The sequence below is a fragment of the Daphnia pulex genome, chromosome 6 (assembly GCF_021134715.1).
Source record: "Daphnia pulex isolate KAP4 chromosome 6, ASM2113471v1".
In the NCBI taxonomy this organism is placed as follows: domain Eukaryota; kingdom Metazoa; phylum Arthropoda; class Branchiopoda; order Diplostraca; family Daphniidae; genus Daphnia; species Daphnia pulex.
Genome location: NC_060022.1, coordinates 3788429 through 3802803, shown reverse-complemented (window position 1 = coordinate 3802803; position 14375 = coordinate 3788429). Strand labels below are relative to the sequence as shown.

The window sequence follows — 14375 nt, the reverse complement described above, 5'->3', positions numbered from 1 at the left end:
AAAACAAAAAAAAACAATTTGTTTTCAGCCTCCTTGATTATATATGAATAAATGATTTAACAATGAGATTGATTTCACCATAAAATATGGAACACGCGGAAGTGTCTTTATCTTAAATATGTTACAAAGTGCCACACACAATTAACAGAACACAATGATGTTACCTAATATCCAATTAGCTTTTTCTTTATACTATTGCAGCAGAGAGGAGCCGAACTAAGCACACATTTCCAATAACAATTGAAGTCAATCACGAGTTTGTAATGAAACTAAAAATGATTCAAGTCAAATCTTATTGAAACTGAATGACAAAGAACAACAAGGAAGAGAAAAATGTGGCGTCTATATGATTGACGAAGATTCTTTCTCGAGATTTTGTTTAGATCTTTCCATTTCGGCTTTCACGATATTATAGTAGAACGCGCCAAACACAAAAATTTCAATTTTTTTCTTTCAGGCGCGACTCGTTTTGTTTAGTTTCTCCTCCTCGGGCGACAAATGAGCGCCGTTCTTTCCGTCAGCTCCGCTGGTGTAAGCCTTGTTCCACGGCTGCTCTTCACCCGAAGCCAAAAACGTGTACATGACCAATTCAACCAGCAAAACGGCGGACGTCGTGAAGAAAATGATCTGCCACTGGCCGAGACTTTGCTGCAGGAAATGAAAAGTAGAAAATGAACTTTCTATTTCGTATAGTCAATTAGATTGGAATTTGTTCTGCAACTTACGTTTCCGTGGGTCATTTCGCCAACAAAGACGGGAACAATGAAGCCTGGGATGGTGGCGGCCGTGTTGGTCAAAGCCATAAGAGTACCGGCGTAGTTGGGAGCGATGTCAATGTGATTGGAGAGGAAGCCACAGTACATTCCGGCGATGAACATGGTGCCGAGGGTCATGAGAGCAACAGCAGCTTGACGATCACATCCGGCAAAACTGACTCCGACGAAGCACAAAGCCGGAAGGAGCGATCCTGATTTATTTCACAATAATACAACGCAATTTAAAAAAAAGAATTTAGATAATTAGCAAATTTTATGCGTTTTACTTACCGACGGCAGTGGATAGTTTTCGAACAGTAGTGGTGGAGATCCATCCCTTGCTTTTAGCCCAATCCAAACGGTTGCTCCAGATGACGCTAAAGATCCAAAGCGACAGGTAGGGTACGGCCGAGAGCAAAGCATTCTAATTATTTGAGAAAGAACTCAACTGTTATTACATTTCTTTTTGAAAAAGTAAGGTTCTCTCGATGAGTGTGTACCTCACTAATGTTGAACCGAAGAATGTGTTTCATGTAGGTTGGCAATTCAACGAGGAGCATGTACCATCCGAAATTGTTGCAAGAGTGAGCGATAAGAATAGCCCAGAAGGGACCGGATTTCAAAAGAGCTTTCCACGGGACGGGCAAGTTCTGCAGATTAATTGTGTTACACAGCGTGTTAATTTAGTCTTATTTTTAAGAGCGTCAGTTAATAGCAACCAACCGAATGCCCGTGGCCACCGCCACCACCCGCCATTGAAGATTCAAAAAGTTCCAATTCAGCTGGATGGATGCGCGGATGATCTTGAGGGGAATCGTAGACGAAAACGAGCCACAATACGCACCAAACCATAGCGAGGCCTCCTTGGACGTAGAAAACCGATTCCCATCCGAACGCGGCGGCCAAAATACCCGAGAACGGGAGTGAAATGACTGTGCCCAGCGCCATACCTGTTGATCGTTAATTGAATTTCGTTGAGTTAACGTGAAACAAATGGATTTGATTACACCAATAAAAAAAATTGCGTACCGGCGTAGGCCAAAGAAGAGATCATGTTTCGCTCTTGAGGAAGAGCCCATTTGGTCAGCATGACGTGAATGGCCGGAAGAGACACTCCCTGTATTGAACATATAATTAAATTAAAAAAAGGGCACCAGCAATTCGTTTGAGTCGCTTAGGGATATTAATAAAATAGGTTTCTTACAGCGCCAAGACCTTCAACGAAGCGGACAACGAGGACGGCAATGTAACTGATATTCGCTGCCACAGGTGTCAGGATTGTAAAAACGACGTTAACGAGAACGGAGCCCCAGATGACCCACTTGGCAGAGAACATTTCGGCCACTCTACCACCAGGAATCTGAGTCAGGATGTAACCCCAGAAATAGGCACCTAGTACCAATCCCTGGGTCGGCTCTGGCCATGCGAATGGCCCGTCCTGAACAAGGATAAATAAACATTTCAGATGAGCCAAAAAGGGAAAACGTTTGCTCAGCATAGCTTACAAAAAGACTGCCATTTTGAAATGTATTAAAAGAATTATTTTGGGCACCTGTGCAACGACGGTAACGTTTGATCCTGTATCGGGAGCCGGGCAGGCGAATTCCGGATTAACAGACATTGATTCATTGGATCCATGATGACTGCCATGGTGGTCATCTTCAGTTAATTTCATCAGAGCCAACTCTGTCGAGTTGATCTATTTTTAGACAACAACATTTATTAACATGTTATTTTTAGTTCCCTGAATCATTCAACTCATTTACCATAACAACGATAGCTACACTCAAGTTGACCTGTAATTAAAAAAAAAAAAAAAAAAATTAATAAAAAATTCGGTTATTTCAGTTGATAAAAATGATCAAAGATAAAATTGATCCATACTTTGAGTCCATAAATAATTGCCAGGCCGATAGAAACCAAAGCCGTGAAGATGTAACGAGCCGGGACACATGCTACAGATCGCCATCAATCAATATATAAAAATAGAAGAAATGAAAAAAAAATTGCCAAATCAGCTTAATCTGTCGTATCTAAGATCAATCCTTGTTATTAATAACGATAGGAGGTACGCTTAGTTGTGCTACCCACAAACAATAGAGATTGTCAAAAATTAAGGAGAAACCGCACAGAAAGCAATCGTCATCAATAAATGTTCAAAGGTTTCACGTGGGTAAATGATCGAACTCGACGCCGGCCAACTATTGCCGACGTATCAAAAGCTGTTGGAATAAAGTTTCAAATTTTAATCAAGAAATGGGATATACTCACGTCCGCCTTCGGCCATGATGTTCTGCTGTGCTGTCGATCACTCAAAGCGTTCACTGAAATGACAGAAAGCCTTGTGGCTATTAGGATGTAACTTATCGATCGATCCCGCGTGAAAGCGAGAAAAGTGAAAAGCGTCTGCTCGGGACGAACGCTGTCGACTCACTGCAGCAGCTGGGCAACGAGTCGGCTAGAGTCGAACTGTGTGTGGTGGGGCGCTGGGCCAACGCTTGTGCTTTGTACACGTAGGATCGGCTCCGGTCTCACGTGTCAACCCAATGCAAGTCTCAATCAGAATTAGAACTCAGTCGGGACAGCCAGTTCAGTCTGGTCTGTGTCTTCAATGAGCTACGCTCGCTGAATAACACTTTAAGTGTACCGGCAAATAGGAGCCTTTCTCAATAATAATTTGATCGTCAAATGACTCGTTTTTGATTGACAACAAACACATCGTTGCCAATAAGGGAAGGAAGCTTTTAATGCCCCCTTTTCTCGTGGCGAAAGAGTCACGTAACTAGCAAGTTCGTGTGGCCGACTGCGACTGCAAGGACGCCGAAAGGGCGTCACAAGGGCGGTCGCATGAGGGTGTTGCTAAGGCAACGACGGGGGAAAGAACGAAAAAATAGGAGAAAGCTAACAAAAAAGAAGGAGAGCAGTTCAGTAGAGACTCTAACAGTAGTCGCACAGAGGCAAGGGGGTACTAGAGCGATAGTTGGCTATCGAGCATGCGTGAATCTCGAGCTCCGGCTACCAACTCAAAAGGGGCCGACGTGCGTTTACACTCGGGTTGCGTCATGGCGAGCGGGACTACAGGTTACTGCAAGGTCATAGTGTACTACCCCAAAGGCATAACCGACTTTTTATTGAGTTGATCAAACAGAAGGACATAGAATTTTCGATGCCAAACTGGCGCGGAAGCTTGGCAAATTTGCTCCAACAAACCGCTAAAAGTATGGCTGATATGTTTCATAACAGCGGAAAGGGAGTGGCCATAACAAAAAAAAGTGTTTTGTTTGCTTTCGAAACAACTGGAGGCCCAGTTAGGAGAGACGACGGTCGCTAGAGCGTGAAAATGTGCCGTTGTGACAATGGCTGCTGTTTTTACCCCCCTCGCCTCTATCTTTTATTGCCCAGTTTGGCTGTTGGCATTCTCTACATTGTCAATCTTTTTGTTCCGATTCGATATACACAATATTGGGAGGTGTTGTTTTGGCAACACAAGCGAATTTGACCTATACGTAGGATAATAATAGATATCCGTTTTGAGGTCATTCCACTCGAATAATTCACGGCGACGAGTCTAATTCTACAGCGTCTGGATGATGTGACGCCATTAGAGTCAAATTTAGTTTCACTCGGTGATTACTGATTAACGCCATATTTTGTGATTAGACAAAACAAAGTAACTACGCACGAGAACAAAAAAATGGAGAAAAAACAAAAATTGGTGCTCACGTGAGTAGGCCGTGTTGACTGAAAGTTGGCATGTTGCCCGCAAAACATATTCCCTCCGTCTTGATATTCTGCGCACGCTATTCGACGACGAGTCTGGTGCTCTTTTTTTTAGGGAAATAAATAAAAGTAAAAAAATAAATAAAATTATTACGACAGTCTCGTGCTGTCTTGCAAGGGGCCCTTAGCGACAATGTTCGCGTGTGATATTCGTTACCGGGTTCAAAGCCATTCCATAATGAAAAGATTACCAAAAACTGCTCTCTCGGACCTGTTTCTAATAACGATCAAGGAAAAGATAAAATAAAAATAATAAAACAAGTTATTTTAAAAATTGGGTAAAGATTAGTTCTCCATATGGGCGCTTAAAAATAAAAATGAATAATTTGTTCTATTTTGGACGGAATTTTTCTGCCTAAATTAGTTCACTTCTCTTTGGCCGTATATAACGGTTCTTTAGAGACAAATATCGACAGCACCTTATCCGGGAAAACCATTTCAAGTTCAAGGTGAGAGACAGAAAACAAAAGATTTCCTGATAGCCGAAGATAGGTTTCCTTCGTTAAAGCACACTCACGTGCAAACGGCGTGTCGATTATCGGTTTTCTAGAAATGGGTTACGACTGGCCATCTAGTGATCAAAGAGAAAGCACCTCGCTCGTATGATCCCAATCGTCAAAAGTAGTAATTTAATGCCAGGAAACTATCAACATAAGAGCTTTTTTAGAAACAAGGTCCTGTTATATAACAAATTCAAACTATTAAGTTTAAGGTAATTTAAAACAAAATTTGATATTTAGGCTCCGTGAGTTTCACTCGAATGATTCTGCTGCTGCTGCCTTATCAAGTTCCAGTACAGTCCACGTTTGTCCACAAGGCTTTTGTGAGTGCCCACCTTAAAAGAAACGTTAAACAAAAATTACAATCTTAGATCAAGAAGGAAGCTAAGCTTCAGAGAAGATTGACATAATTTTCCTTGTTATCAAATAAGGAAACTTGAACACTAAGGATAAAGTTACCTCAGCTATAGCTCCGTTGGAGACGACTGCGATCGTATCGGCGTTCTGAATAGTACTTAGGCGATGAGCAACGATAAGGACAGTTCGCCCAGCAGCAACCTTGTCCAACGCATCTTGAACGAGTTTCTCTGATTCGGCATCCAGAGCGGAAGTCGCTTCGTCCAAGATGAGAATGGATGGATTTTTGAGGAGAGCTCGAGCGATGGCGATGCGTTGCTTCTGACCACCAGAAATCGTTACGCCTCTTTCTCCAACTCGAGTGGCGTAACCGTTCGGGAAGGAACGGATAAACTCATCGGCGTTCGCCATTCTAGCAGCTTCCATCACTTCTAGATCCGTTGCGGACGGTTTGCCGTACCGGATATTCTCAATGATGGACGTGGCAAAAAGAATTGGCTCTTGGTTTATAAAACCAATAGCACGTCCTCGAAGCCATGTTGGATCTAAATTTTTGATATCAATGCCATCGATCGTAATGATTCCACTGTCAACATCGTAGAACCTAATTCAAAAGAGATATTAAAAGTGAACTACCAAGCAATATCTACGGTGAACAAATTTACCGTTCCAATAACGCTGCGACAGTTGATTTACCTCCACCTGAGCTGCCAACCAAAGCGACAACTTTGCCGGCTGGAAGCGTCAGCGAGAAGTTTTTCAAGACTTTCTATAGGCATTATACAACATCATGAATCTTGTGTCAAATTTGAGAGGGAAAATCCCATAGCATTACCTGATCTTGGCGAGTCGGGTAGGTAAAATCAATGTTTTTGAATTCAACCTGGCCGAATAAAGAGTGAAAGGGAATAATTTTGCCACCGTTCAGCGGGATACTTGGTTTAACGTTGCTGTACTGTCCAACAAAATTATAAAAGCTGTTGAAGGATAAGACTATATAACGAGTATATGAATTTGTATCACCTCAAAAATCCGTGATCCTGCAGAAATGCCGCGAACATAGTGACCAAAGAGGAGAGAGAGCTGAGCTAGAGATCTCTGAATGGTTTGAGTAGCCACTAGGAAAGCCATCAGATCGCCCGGTTTGATCTGGCCTGACGAAAGTAATGAACCACCAAGACCCACAATTCCAAGAACGATGCCGTTCAAGAAAAGATTTGTACCCGACTGTTGAGAAAGTAGCAATGTCAGAGTAATACAAGGCCCTATAAAACTTGTCAATGTTACCTGATAAAGACCAATGCCCATGCCGAGTTTCTCTTGCATAACTTTAGCCTTTTCCAATTCTGCTGCGTACAATTCCATTTCCTTTTCTTCCATTGCGAAAGCTCTCACGGTTCGAATGTTGCTTAGCGCTTCATCACAAACGGCCGTCGATTTAGCCACCTAAAATTTAAATTCGACACAAGAATGTGATAACGACCATGTTTTTACTATTTTATTCCATACCTGGGCTTGCGCGGCTTGCGATTGACTTCTTAGAAATCTTCCTAATAAACTTCCCACTCCGATAACAGCTGGAACGATAGTTGCCATGTAAATAGTTAAAGGAGGACTGATGAGGTACATGGACACCATGCAACCAATCGTCTGGGTTACGCTTCTGAGCCCTTGCGAAACACATAGCTTGAATGAGCTTTTGAAATCTTGCACATCTGTTGTCAATCTGTTTTGGAATAATTAATACCGAGCCAAATTTAGTATACATAACTAATAATAACGATGAAGGTGATTTATGAATACCTGTTGACTAATTCTCCCGTCCGATGATTGTCAAAGAAAGCAATATCCTGATGAATGATGGAAGAAAAGAGATCCTCGCGCAGTTGACAGGCCATCCGTTCTCCAACACAAGACAAAGAATTGATGTAGACAAATGTAAATGCAGCTTGGGCAAGGTACATGATTCCGAGTCGGATTGCGGGAACTTTTAGTTCCTGCCAGTAGGCTCCCACTGTATTTTCAGCGTCGACGTCCATATGGTTGGATACAACATTGATCAAGGAACCCAGCAAACGAGGAATTTCAATGTTTAAAATTGCAACTACAAAAGCACTCTATTAAAAAAAAAACATCATTAGGTAAAATAATAAATTGACTATGTAAAAAAGATAAATTACTGAAACAGCAATGATGAGGTACCACCAGTGTGGTTTCAAAAGTTGCCAAAACCTTGACCAGTCAAATTTGAGTTGTTTAGTTTGGTCGTCTTCGACAATCCTTGATTTTAACTTGGCTTCACAGTAAGCATGGTTTCCTGAATAGAATTGCTTGCCCAAAATTAACCCTGTTCCACAAGAGAATCCCAGTAATCTCAGCAGTGATGTGGAACATGTTTCTTTGGCCGTTGATTTTATTGATTGTGATCTGAATGCCTGCTTCACATTTTGCACTGCTTTGCGATTTAGTGTCTCGACGAAGTACCTCTGAGACCTTGTAAAAATATGTTAATGTTTTAACAACTGGCCAGCAGTCATTTTCGAAGAGTAAAAATCGAACAAACGTGCAAAACAATCTTAGCAAAGAAATTAATGTTATTCTTACCCATAACGTGAGCTTTTCTGTATACTATGACTAAGAAGATTGCTGATTCTTAAAATTAGCATGGTAAGGAAATGGTGTAGACGTTTTTACAAATTATACACGTGAGAAATTTTTTGGAAAATTTCAGCTAAGAATTCAGACTTGTAAACATTTTCCAAGCAGACGACAACTAACAGGTTTGAACCTTCTGCTAGTTACTAGCGGCAAATCTGAAATGAAATGGAACTTCGAACTTTAAAAACTTGGATGTATTTCAAAATCTTTCCATCATAATCATTTTCAATAATGATTTGAGGATAACAGCAACAGTAAATTCAATCAGTCGACCTAGCTAGTGCAAGGTAGGGAAATAAGTGTGGTGGCAAAAATGGTCGTATTTAAATATTTGGTGGCAGCATTGGCTAAGCATTGATTGATTTAAGCGAAATCATCAGCAAAATATTCCCCAAAAGCACTTGGACACAGGTCTACTACTCTTTGGAATACAAGGAAGTTCATGACTATAGACTTTACTAGTAATCTTATGTGATTTGGCCAAATGTTTTGAAGAACGAGTCTGCCAGATAGCAGTTGTGCGAACGAAACAAGCATTTAATTGACCTTTTTCCGGGAAATCTGGATAATAGTACCTAACGATAAAACAAATGAGTGAATGTGTTGAAGTAATAAGAACAACAAAGAAATCTGAAGAACAAAATTATTTCTAGTACTTTGGTTGGGATTGAAGACTAACGTTCACTTTGCTTGCGCACAGGCCAGTCAAATAAATATCTTCTATCCAAAAAAGAGGTGTGGTTTGAGTAGCTGCCAGGAGAGATTTCACGGCTTGCCCAGCGATGGCATAGCAGCCGCCTAGTAGGTAGTTGGGATAACGTGGCCAAGGCCATAATCGACGACTAACGTAGTGTTTCTGTTCTATCAAACTACAAAAATGAGTAAAGATTATTAAGACAAATTAAAGTTTTTTACTTTTCCATCGCTCAGCATATAGAGTAGGGACGGGCGTTCCGTATATACTCCTGGTATCGTTGAGATTTGGAAGGATTTTCGACAGGACGTTCCAGTTGATGTAATTATCGTCATCGCACTTGAAAACTAGTTGGGCACCAGGGCAATGACCGTGAGCCCAGTGAAGCAGAGCGATACTCTTTAACGTTAAATTCGCGTAAGAATCGACGACATTTACTTGTACCAAATCTTTGTATTCGACATTTTCCTTCTGCAGCCGATCCTGAATGGTTTGATTCTCAAAAAGAGTCGTCCCGACCAGAAAAATGATTTGAATCCATTCCACGTCCACGAAATGTGGGCTAGCCCACGTTTGACGAATCAAATGTCTTCTGGCGAAATTCTCGACAGCTGAGATCACCACAATCAGTAAAGTCCGATTCAAGTTGGCATCGGTAAAATTAGTAGAATCCAGTGACGCGTTCGCCCAGTGTCGACACTTTGGTTTTTCTTTGTGATCAATGTCAACAGGGTACTGAAAAGATAGTACGTCGTTAATGACTGGCTCATTGATGTCTGATTGCAGAGGATCAACAAAGGGTATGGGTTTCAGGCCCAGTCGCCGGACAGTGTAATCCGTGTAATCGAGTGAGCTTTTGCTTAAAGTTTCAACAGAGCTCTTTGAATCAAACGATTTGAGTTCTGAATGTGTAATTGGTGAACGTTCGAACTTATCCATTACAAAAAAGAAAAGGACGAAAATGACGGTGAACCAAACTCCTCTGGTTATCCATTTTCTCAAAGATCTGTTCACCATATTTAAATTATTTTAGTTCACCAAGTTTGCACGCACTTTGTGTCACTGTAGTTGTGTACTGCAGCAGATTGCAGCAGCAGAACGTAAAACGTCGTCCAAGTCTATTTACTCAGTGGATTAAAGAAACAAATGCAAAACGGATTTAGGTGGGGAAGTCAACACTGCTCTCCTATTGGCTCTTTTTTTTTCCCCTTTACCTTTCACAGGTATTTTTTTTTTTCTGCTTTCCGAAATCCTCGTTTTTCTACTGATTCGAATTGCTTCGGGGGAGTGACCAGCAAAATAAATTGTTTTACCTTAAAGTCCGTTACGGGCCAAGTGATTCGGGAAGTGCACAGAGTAGAGCGCATACAAAGTCTATTGTAAAATCACGGTCGACTCTTTTCACCGTGATTTTAGCTTGATTATTAGGCTGAGAATGAACGCGATGAAAGCGCTACACGCTAGAATAACTTAGCCTTTATCTTTGTACTTGAATTTTACATTTTTTGTTTTAAAAATAAAATTTGAATACAAATTCTTCTTTCTTTTACTTTTTGTATTTTTCAGCGAATATTAATTGCACAAGGAAATGAATTAAAACGAATTGACCGCATGGGCGTACGTAAGTGGACAATGAATTCTAGCGATCCTACTGTAAATCTGATTGGATCCAACCAGGACGGGTTCGTTTTTTGACAATTTGTTGTACATGTGAACGGCGTAGCTTTTAAATGTTTTATCGCCGTTACGAGGAACGTCATTACGGAAAAATTCCTTCCAATCCGCGAATTTGTACGGATACAAATATTTTCTCGGCATAATCTTCACATCGGGGCAAAGTAACGCCGGGTGAGTGGGTTTCGGCAACTTTTTGCGGCAATACTTGAGCACAATCGATTGAAACATTGCGGGACCCGAATAAGTCCATTCTTCCGGATGATAGGACGACGCCAAATAGGTTATCATCTTGCGGATAATTGGGTGATCCCGATGGAAATGAAAAGAAGATCCCGTCAGTACACCTTTGTCCTCTTCCGGCACAAAATCCTGGAATATTTTCGGATCCAACGTCTTGAGCGTTACAAAGTCGAGGTCCATGTACATTCCGCCGCCTTTGTGCAGAGTTAGAATGCGGATGTAGTCGGAGAAATGCTCCGTTCTGTACGGACTTCTCCTCCACACACCGCGCAAGTACCAACCTTCTAGCGGCTATAAAAATTGACTCTTACTTAATATTATTAATTCATTTGAATTGTAAATTGTTTGAAATTGTAAATGTAAAATATACTGTACCGTACTGGCGAAATAATCACTGGCATTGATGAGAATCACGACAATGTTGGGATAATATTTCATGATGGAACCGAGAGGACTGTCGGTTAGGTTGACGTAATCAGTTTGGAAGAAGAGCTGGATGGAACGTTTAGGATTTTCTTTGGCTGCCGACTCGACGGCGCATAATTGTCTCAGGTTGACACTGTCTCGGCCGGTGGTTTCGTGAAAATAAATGCGCTCAGAGTCGGTAAGAATTGAATTCTCCCATGGCGACAATAAAGTTTGATTGCGTTTCCATTTGATGATCTTTATTCGTTCTTCTCGGGGCACGGCGGTCGTCGTTAAGAAATTGAAATCTTCTCTTTTGGTGACGGACGTCGTGACCAAATAGACACCAATAATGATGGTAATAGATAACATTACTGTCACTTGTTGAGGAGTGGTTTTATGACGGCGTAAATTCATTTTCGTGTACGTGGGGCTCTACTCACGCGGAAATAATTTAATCAGTTGATTGTTATCAATGTAATTAGGGAAGCAAAATAGATTTATTACCTGATTTCAGAATGGCTGATGGCAGAGATTAATCGGACATGACCAACCTTGGCTTCACGAATAACGGAAATGAGATGAAGACCGGGAATTTTGCTGCTCTAGAAGGAGCACCGCGTCGTTTTGTATGCTGAAGTTGTGTGCTCCGCTGTTTCGTCGACATCGAGTTACATAGATATTAATCTACAATATCCTATACAATACAACTGAAATCAAAAACCGACTCGCTCCGCGGCCACTCTTAAACTCGAGGAGGGTCATCAACCCAAGATAAAATACAATAAAACGCGGGAGCTCATCATCCGGATTCTCTGAAAATGGCGGAAACTAGAAATCAAGTTTGCCTTTGTTTTGACGTCATTGATATAGTTATTCCGTTACGCATTTATTACCAGAATATAGAACAGACAACAGAAGAACAGATTCCCAGTATAGTATTAGACCAAGAGCGTCGCCTGTGCAGCCAAGCGCGCACGCAGCAGGTACCTTTTTTTTTTTGTTTTCTGTCTACTAAGCAAATCTATCCAGCACTTAGTTCCGAGGAATAATACGCTTGCAATAAGATGTGCACCAGTTCAAGACCAACTTTCATCTCAGATGCTACACGTCCAATTACGGTGTAGTACAGTACTGTATAAGATTTTATTGAAAAAGAAAAACGAGCAGCAACTATATTAGACGATTAATTCGTTTCGTATTTCAGGTTTATTACTTTTACCTGCGGTATTGGTATGTAACATGTAACCACTTGTAAACTATTTGGCATTCATAAATTTCTAGATCCCGCGGATGTTTTATAAAATTGGTTTTAATGCACGAATTTGATTGATACCATGTATTACGAAATATGAGTTATTTCAGCTTCGTTAATGCGCTCATTCTGCGGAAACTCAACAAGAGACGCGTTTTTGTCCAGTCATTTTGTCTGGCCGTCAGTGTGACTTTTTTATTTGTTCTACTCGTTGACCCACGTCAGTTCAGTGCAAATGTTCCAGCATCACCTGTCTTTGAAATAGCTCATCAATTCGAAATTGCTAGAAACATTGTCGCTAATAGCGCAAGTGAAGGAAGAGGGCTGAGCGGGTACACTGGTTACACTGTTCAAAGACTAGGCCTCAAACCCTTACCAGTTCCTCCACTTGAGCCAAACAACAAAGAGTCGGTTGTCAATGATGTGCTCTCCTTTCACTATCCCATCGACATAAATGCCCAACAGAAATTCAAATGTCCCTACTGGACGGACCAGTCCTTGAATGCTTCCGGAAGCGTCGACACAACATTACTGATTGTGGTCATCTCGGCCGCAGGGCATTCGGCCAAAAGGAATTTGATTAGAACGACATGGGCCGGTCCAAGTCTGTTGAATGTCGATTGGATTCAACTGATTTTTCTGGTCGGATCGACTCCTGACGAGGATAAAGTTCTCAAGGATCGACTGGAGAAGGAAAACGCTCAGCATCAAGATTTGGTTCAAGTGAATGTCGTCGATTCTTATGCGAATTTAACGTTAAAGAGTATCGCTCTGCTACACTGGGCAGGCGGCCATTGCCCTGGCGCCAAGTTGGTCCTCAAGTGTGACGACGATATTTACCTCAACCTCAATGTGTTGATTAATCTCTTGGGAAAAGAGCAATTCCAGCAGACGGATCGCCTCTACGGATTGGGAATTGTGCAAGATCGCCCTCAACGAGATCCAAGTATATGTTGTAATTTTTATTTACTAAACATAAGCGACTTTGCTAAATTGTTGACTACATTAGATAACAAATACTACGTCAGCCGAGTCATCTGGCCTTGGAACACGTACCCCGCTTTCTTGTCTGGAGGTGGATACCTTATGGGTGAATCATTTTGGCGCAATATTCAAATAATTAATTACTGAATAATAATTCGAGTATTTTGACAGGCCGGGACACTATTCAACCTTTACTGAGTGCAACACAGACCACTCCTTTTTTCCCACTGGAAGGTATATAACTTGTAAAATTTTAGTTTGATGTGCATTTCAACTATTCAAATTGATTTCGATGGTTCAAGATGTTTTTCTCACGGGAATCTGTGCCCGCAAAGCCCGCATCACGTCCGTTTCATCTCGAAGGTAAATTCAGGAGATGAGAAATGCTTACATAGTTATTTCCGTCACATATTCAAATCATCTATTCATATCGCGCACCTTTGAAACATTAGAATCTACGAGCGCTTTATTCCGAAGAAGTTGGACGCCTGTTTCGTCCGTTCCACAGCTATGTGGCAGACGCAATCCAAGATTCAATTCCTCCAATCGCACAATATCGTTTCTCTCATTTATCAACGTCACTTGCCCTGTCGAACAGCCTGTAAATACCTTGGCATTTGCTAGAATACACACACGCGTGATGGTGGTGCCGTATCGCTTTTCAAGTTCACGACCGATAGTTGTTGTTGTTTTATTTTGGCGCAAAGATTATTCTGAAGGCCCACAATTGTTGCGAAAAGAAATCTTGACGCATAATAAAATGGCGAAACAAAACAGAAAACTTATAGCGGTGATTGCGTGACGTATTTATGTATACGACATTGGTCATATACATGTATAGCCAATACCCCCATAAAACTACCGCGGTATTGAATTCCATCTGCGCCTCTTGCGCCAAAAGAAACTGTACACAACTCTGTCCAGAGTCCGGAGACACTGGAAATAACTTTTTTGGTCGCCTTATAGCTGCTGGATATATATGTATGTATACATGGATGAGAGTTTCGGTTTCGTTGAGTGACAAATTGAAGATGAGATTGGATAAAATACTTGTCGTTTATCAGTTTGAA

At 41.3% G+C, this 14375-nt stretch overlaps 5 protein-coding genes across 5 annotated transcripts; 1 reads left to right on the top strand and 4 right to left on the bottom strand.

Moving 5' to 3' along the window:
* Positions 1-68: 68 nt before the first annotated feature.
* Positions 69-5051, bottom strand: LOC124195816 (sialin-like). Its single transcript, XM_046590413.1, has 11 exons — positions 3027-5051; positions 2640-2710; positions 2522-2551; positions 2308-2454; positions 1960-2193; positions 1785-1872; positions 1479-1705; positions 1256-1405; positions 1047-1179; positions 726-967; positions 69-648 (listed from the first exon to the last, which is right to left on the bottom strand). The coding sequence occupies exons 1-11, from the start codon at positions 3040-3042 to the stop codon at positions 454-456; spliced, it is 1533 nt and encodes a 510-aa protein (XP_046446369.1). The 5' UTR covers positions 3043-5051; the 3' UTR covers positions 69-453.
* Positions 5052-5152: 101 nt separating this feature from the next.
* On the bottom strand, positions 5153-8172 carry LOC124195813 (mitochondrial potassium channel ATP-binding subunit-like). Its single transcript, XM_046590408.1, has 10 exons — positions 7997-8172; positions 7573-7885; positions 7196-7509; positions 6902-7118; positions 6680-6838; positions 6416-6619; positions 6228-6347; positions 6058-6161; positions 5495-5996; positions 5153-5370 (listed from the first exon to the last, which is right to left on the bottom strand). The coding sequence occupies exons 1-10, from the start codon at positions 8056-8058 to the stop codon at positions 5272-5274; spliced, it is 2094 nt and encodes a 697-aa protein (XP_046446364.1). The 5' UTR covers positions 8059-8172; the 3' UTR covers positions 5153-5271.
* A 54-nt stretch (positions 8173-8226) lies between these two features.
* Positions 8227-9875, bottom strand: LOC124195819 (beta-1,3-galactosyltransferase 5-like). The gene is made up of 3 exons (XM_046590417.1): positions 8966-9875; positions 8707-8911; positions 8227-8625 (listed from the first exon to the last, which is right to left on the bottom strand). Exons 1-3 carry the CDS (start codon positions 9759-9761, stop codon positions 8427-8429), a joined length of 1200 nt encoding a protein of 399 aa, XP_046446373.1. The 5' UTR covers positions 9762-9875; the 3' UTR covers positions 8227-8426.
* A 409-nt stretch (positions 9876-10284) lies between these two features.
* LOC124195820 (lactosylceramide 4-alpha-galactosyltransferase-like) lies at positions 10285-11742 on the bottom strand. Its single transcript, XM_046590418.1, has 3 exons — positions 11574-11742; positions 11037-11501; positions 10285-10952 (listed from the first exon to the last, which is right to left on the bottom strand). The coding sequence occupies exons 2-3, from the start codon at positions 11481-11483 to the stop codon at positions 10338-10340; spliced, it is 1062 nt and encodes a 353-aa protein (XP_046446374.1). The 5' UTR covers positions 11484-11501; positions 11574-11742; the 3' UTR covers positions 10285-10337.
* Positions 11743-12022: 280 nt separating this feature from the next.
* Positions 12023-13976, top strand: LOC124195818 (acetylgalactosaminyl-O-glycosyl-glycoprotein beta-1,3-N-acetylglucosaminyltransferase-like). The gene is made up of 5 exons (XM_046590416.1): positions 12023-13267; positions 13331-13411; positions 13477-13539; positions 13608-13668; positions 13758-13976. The coding sequence occupies exons 1-5, from the start codon at positions 12418-12420 to the stop codon at positions 13927-13929; spliced, it is 1227 nt and encodes a 408-aa protein (XP_046446372.1). The 5' UTR covers positions 12023-12417; the 3' UTR covers positions 13930-13976.
* Positions 13977-14375: the final 399 nt, after the last annotated feature.

What these genes read in the sequence shown, in the direction of transcription:
- LOC124195816 (XM_046590413.1), bottom strand. An exon ending in AAAACTATCCACTGCCGTCG is followed by an intron (nt 968 to 1,046) that starts GTAAGTAAAACG and finishes GAAATAAATCAG; the next exon opens with GATCGCTCCTTCCGGCTTTG. An exon ending in GCGAAATGACCCACGGAAAC is followed by an intron (nt 649 to 725) that starts GTAAGTTGCAGA and finishes CATTTCCTGCAG; the next exon opens with CAAAGTCTCGGCCAGTGGCA.
- LOC124195813 (XM_046590408.1), bottom strand. Translation starts at nt 8,058, where the DNA reads ATGCTAATTTTAAGAATCAGCAATCTTCTTAGTCATAGTATACAGAAA. An exon ending in CGCAAGCCGCGCAAGCCCAG is followed by an intron (nt 6,839 to 6,901) that starts GTATGGAATAAA and finishes TTTAAATTTTAG; the next exon opens with GTGGCTAAATCGACGGCCGT. An exon ending in TGGGCATTGGTCTTTATCAG is followed by an intron (nt 6,620 to 6,679) that starts GTAACATTGACA and finishes CTTTCTCAACAG; the next exon opens with TCGGGTACAAATCTTTTCTT.
- LOC124195819 (XM_046590417.1), bottom strand. Translation starts at nt 9,761, where the DNA reads ATGGTGAACAGATCTTTGAGAAAATGGATAACCAGAGGAGTTTGGTTC. An exon ending in ATATGCTGAGCGATGGAAAA is followed by an intron (nt 8,912 to 8,965) that starts GTAAAAAACTTT and finishes GTAGTTTGATAG; the next exon opens with AACAGAAACACTACGTTAGT. An exon ending in AGTCTTCAATCCCAACCAAA is followed by an intron (nt 8,626 to 8,706) that starts GTACTAGAAATA and finishes TTTTATCGTTAG; the next exon opens with GTACTATTATCCAGATTTCC.
- LOC124195820 (XM_046590418.1), bottom strand. Translation starts at nt 11,483, where the DNA reads ATGAATTTACGCCGTCATAAAACCACTCCTCAACAAGTGACAGTAATG. An exon ending in GTGATTATTTCGCCAGTACG is followed by an intron (nt 10,953 to 11,036) that starts GTACAGTATATT and finishes CAATTTTTATAG; the next exon opens with CCGCTAGAAGGTTGGTACTT.
- LOC124195818 (XM_046590416.1), top strand. Translation starts at nt 12,418, where the DNA reads ATGAGTTATTTCAGCTTCGTTAATGCGCTCATTCTGCGGAAACTCAAC. An exon ending in TGGAGGTGGATACCTTATGG is followed by an intron (nt 13,412 to 13,476) that starts GTGAATCATTTT and finishes GTATTTTGACAG; the next exon opens with GCCGGGACACTATTCAACCT. An exon ending in TCCTTTTTTCCCACTGGAAG is followed by an intron (nt 13,540 to 13,607) that starts GTATATAACTTG and finishes CGATGGTTCAAG; the next exon opens with ATGTTTTTCTCACGGGAATC.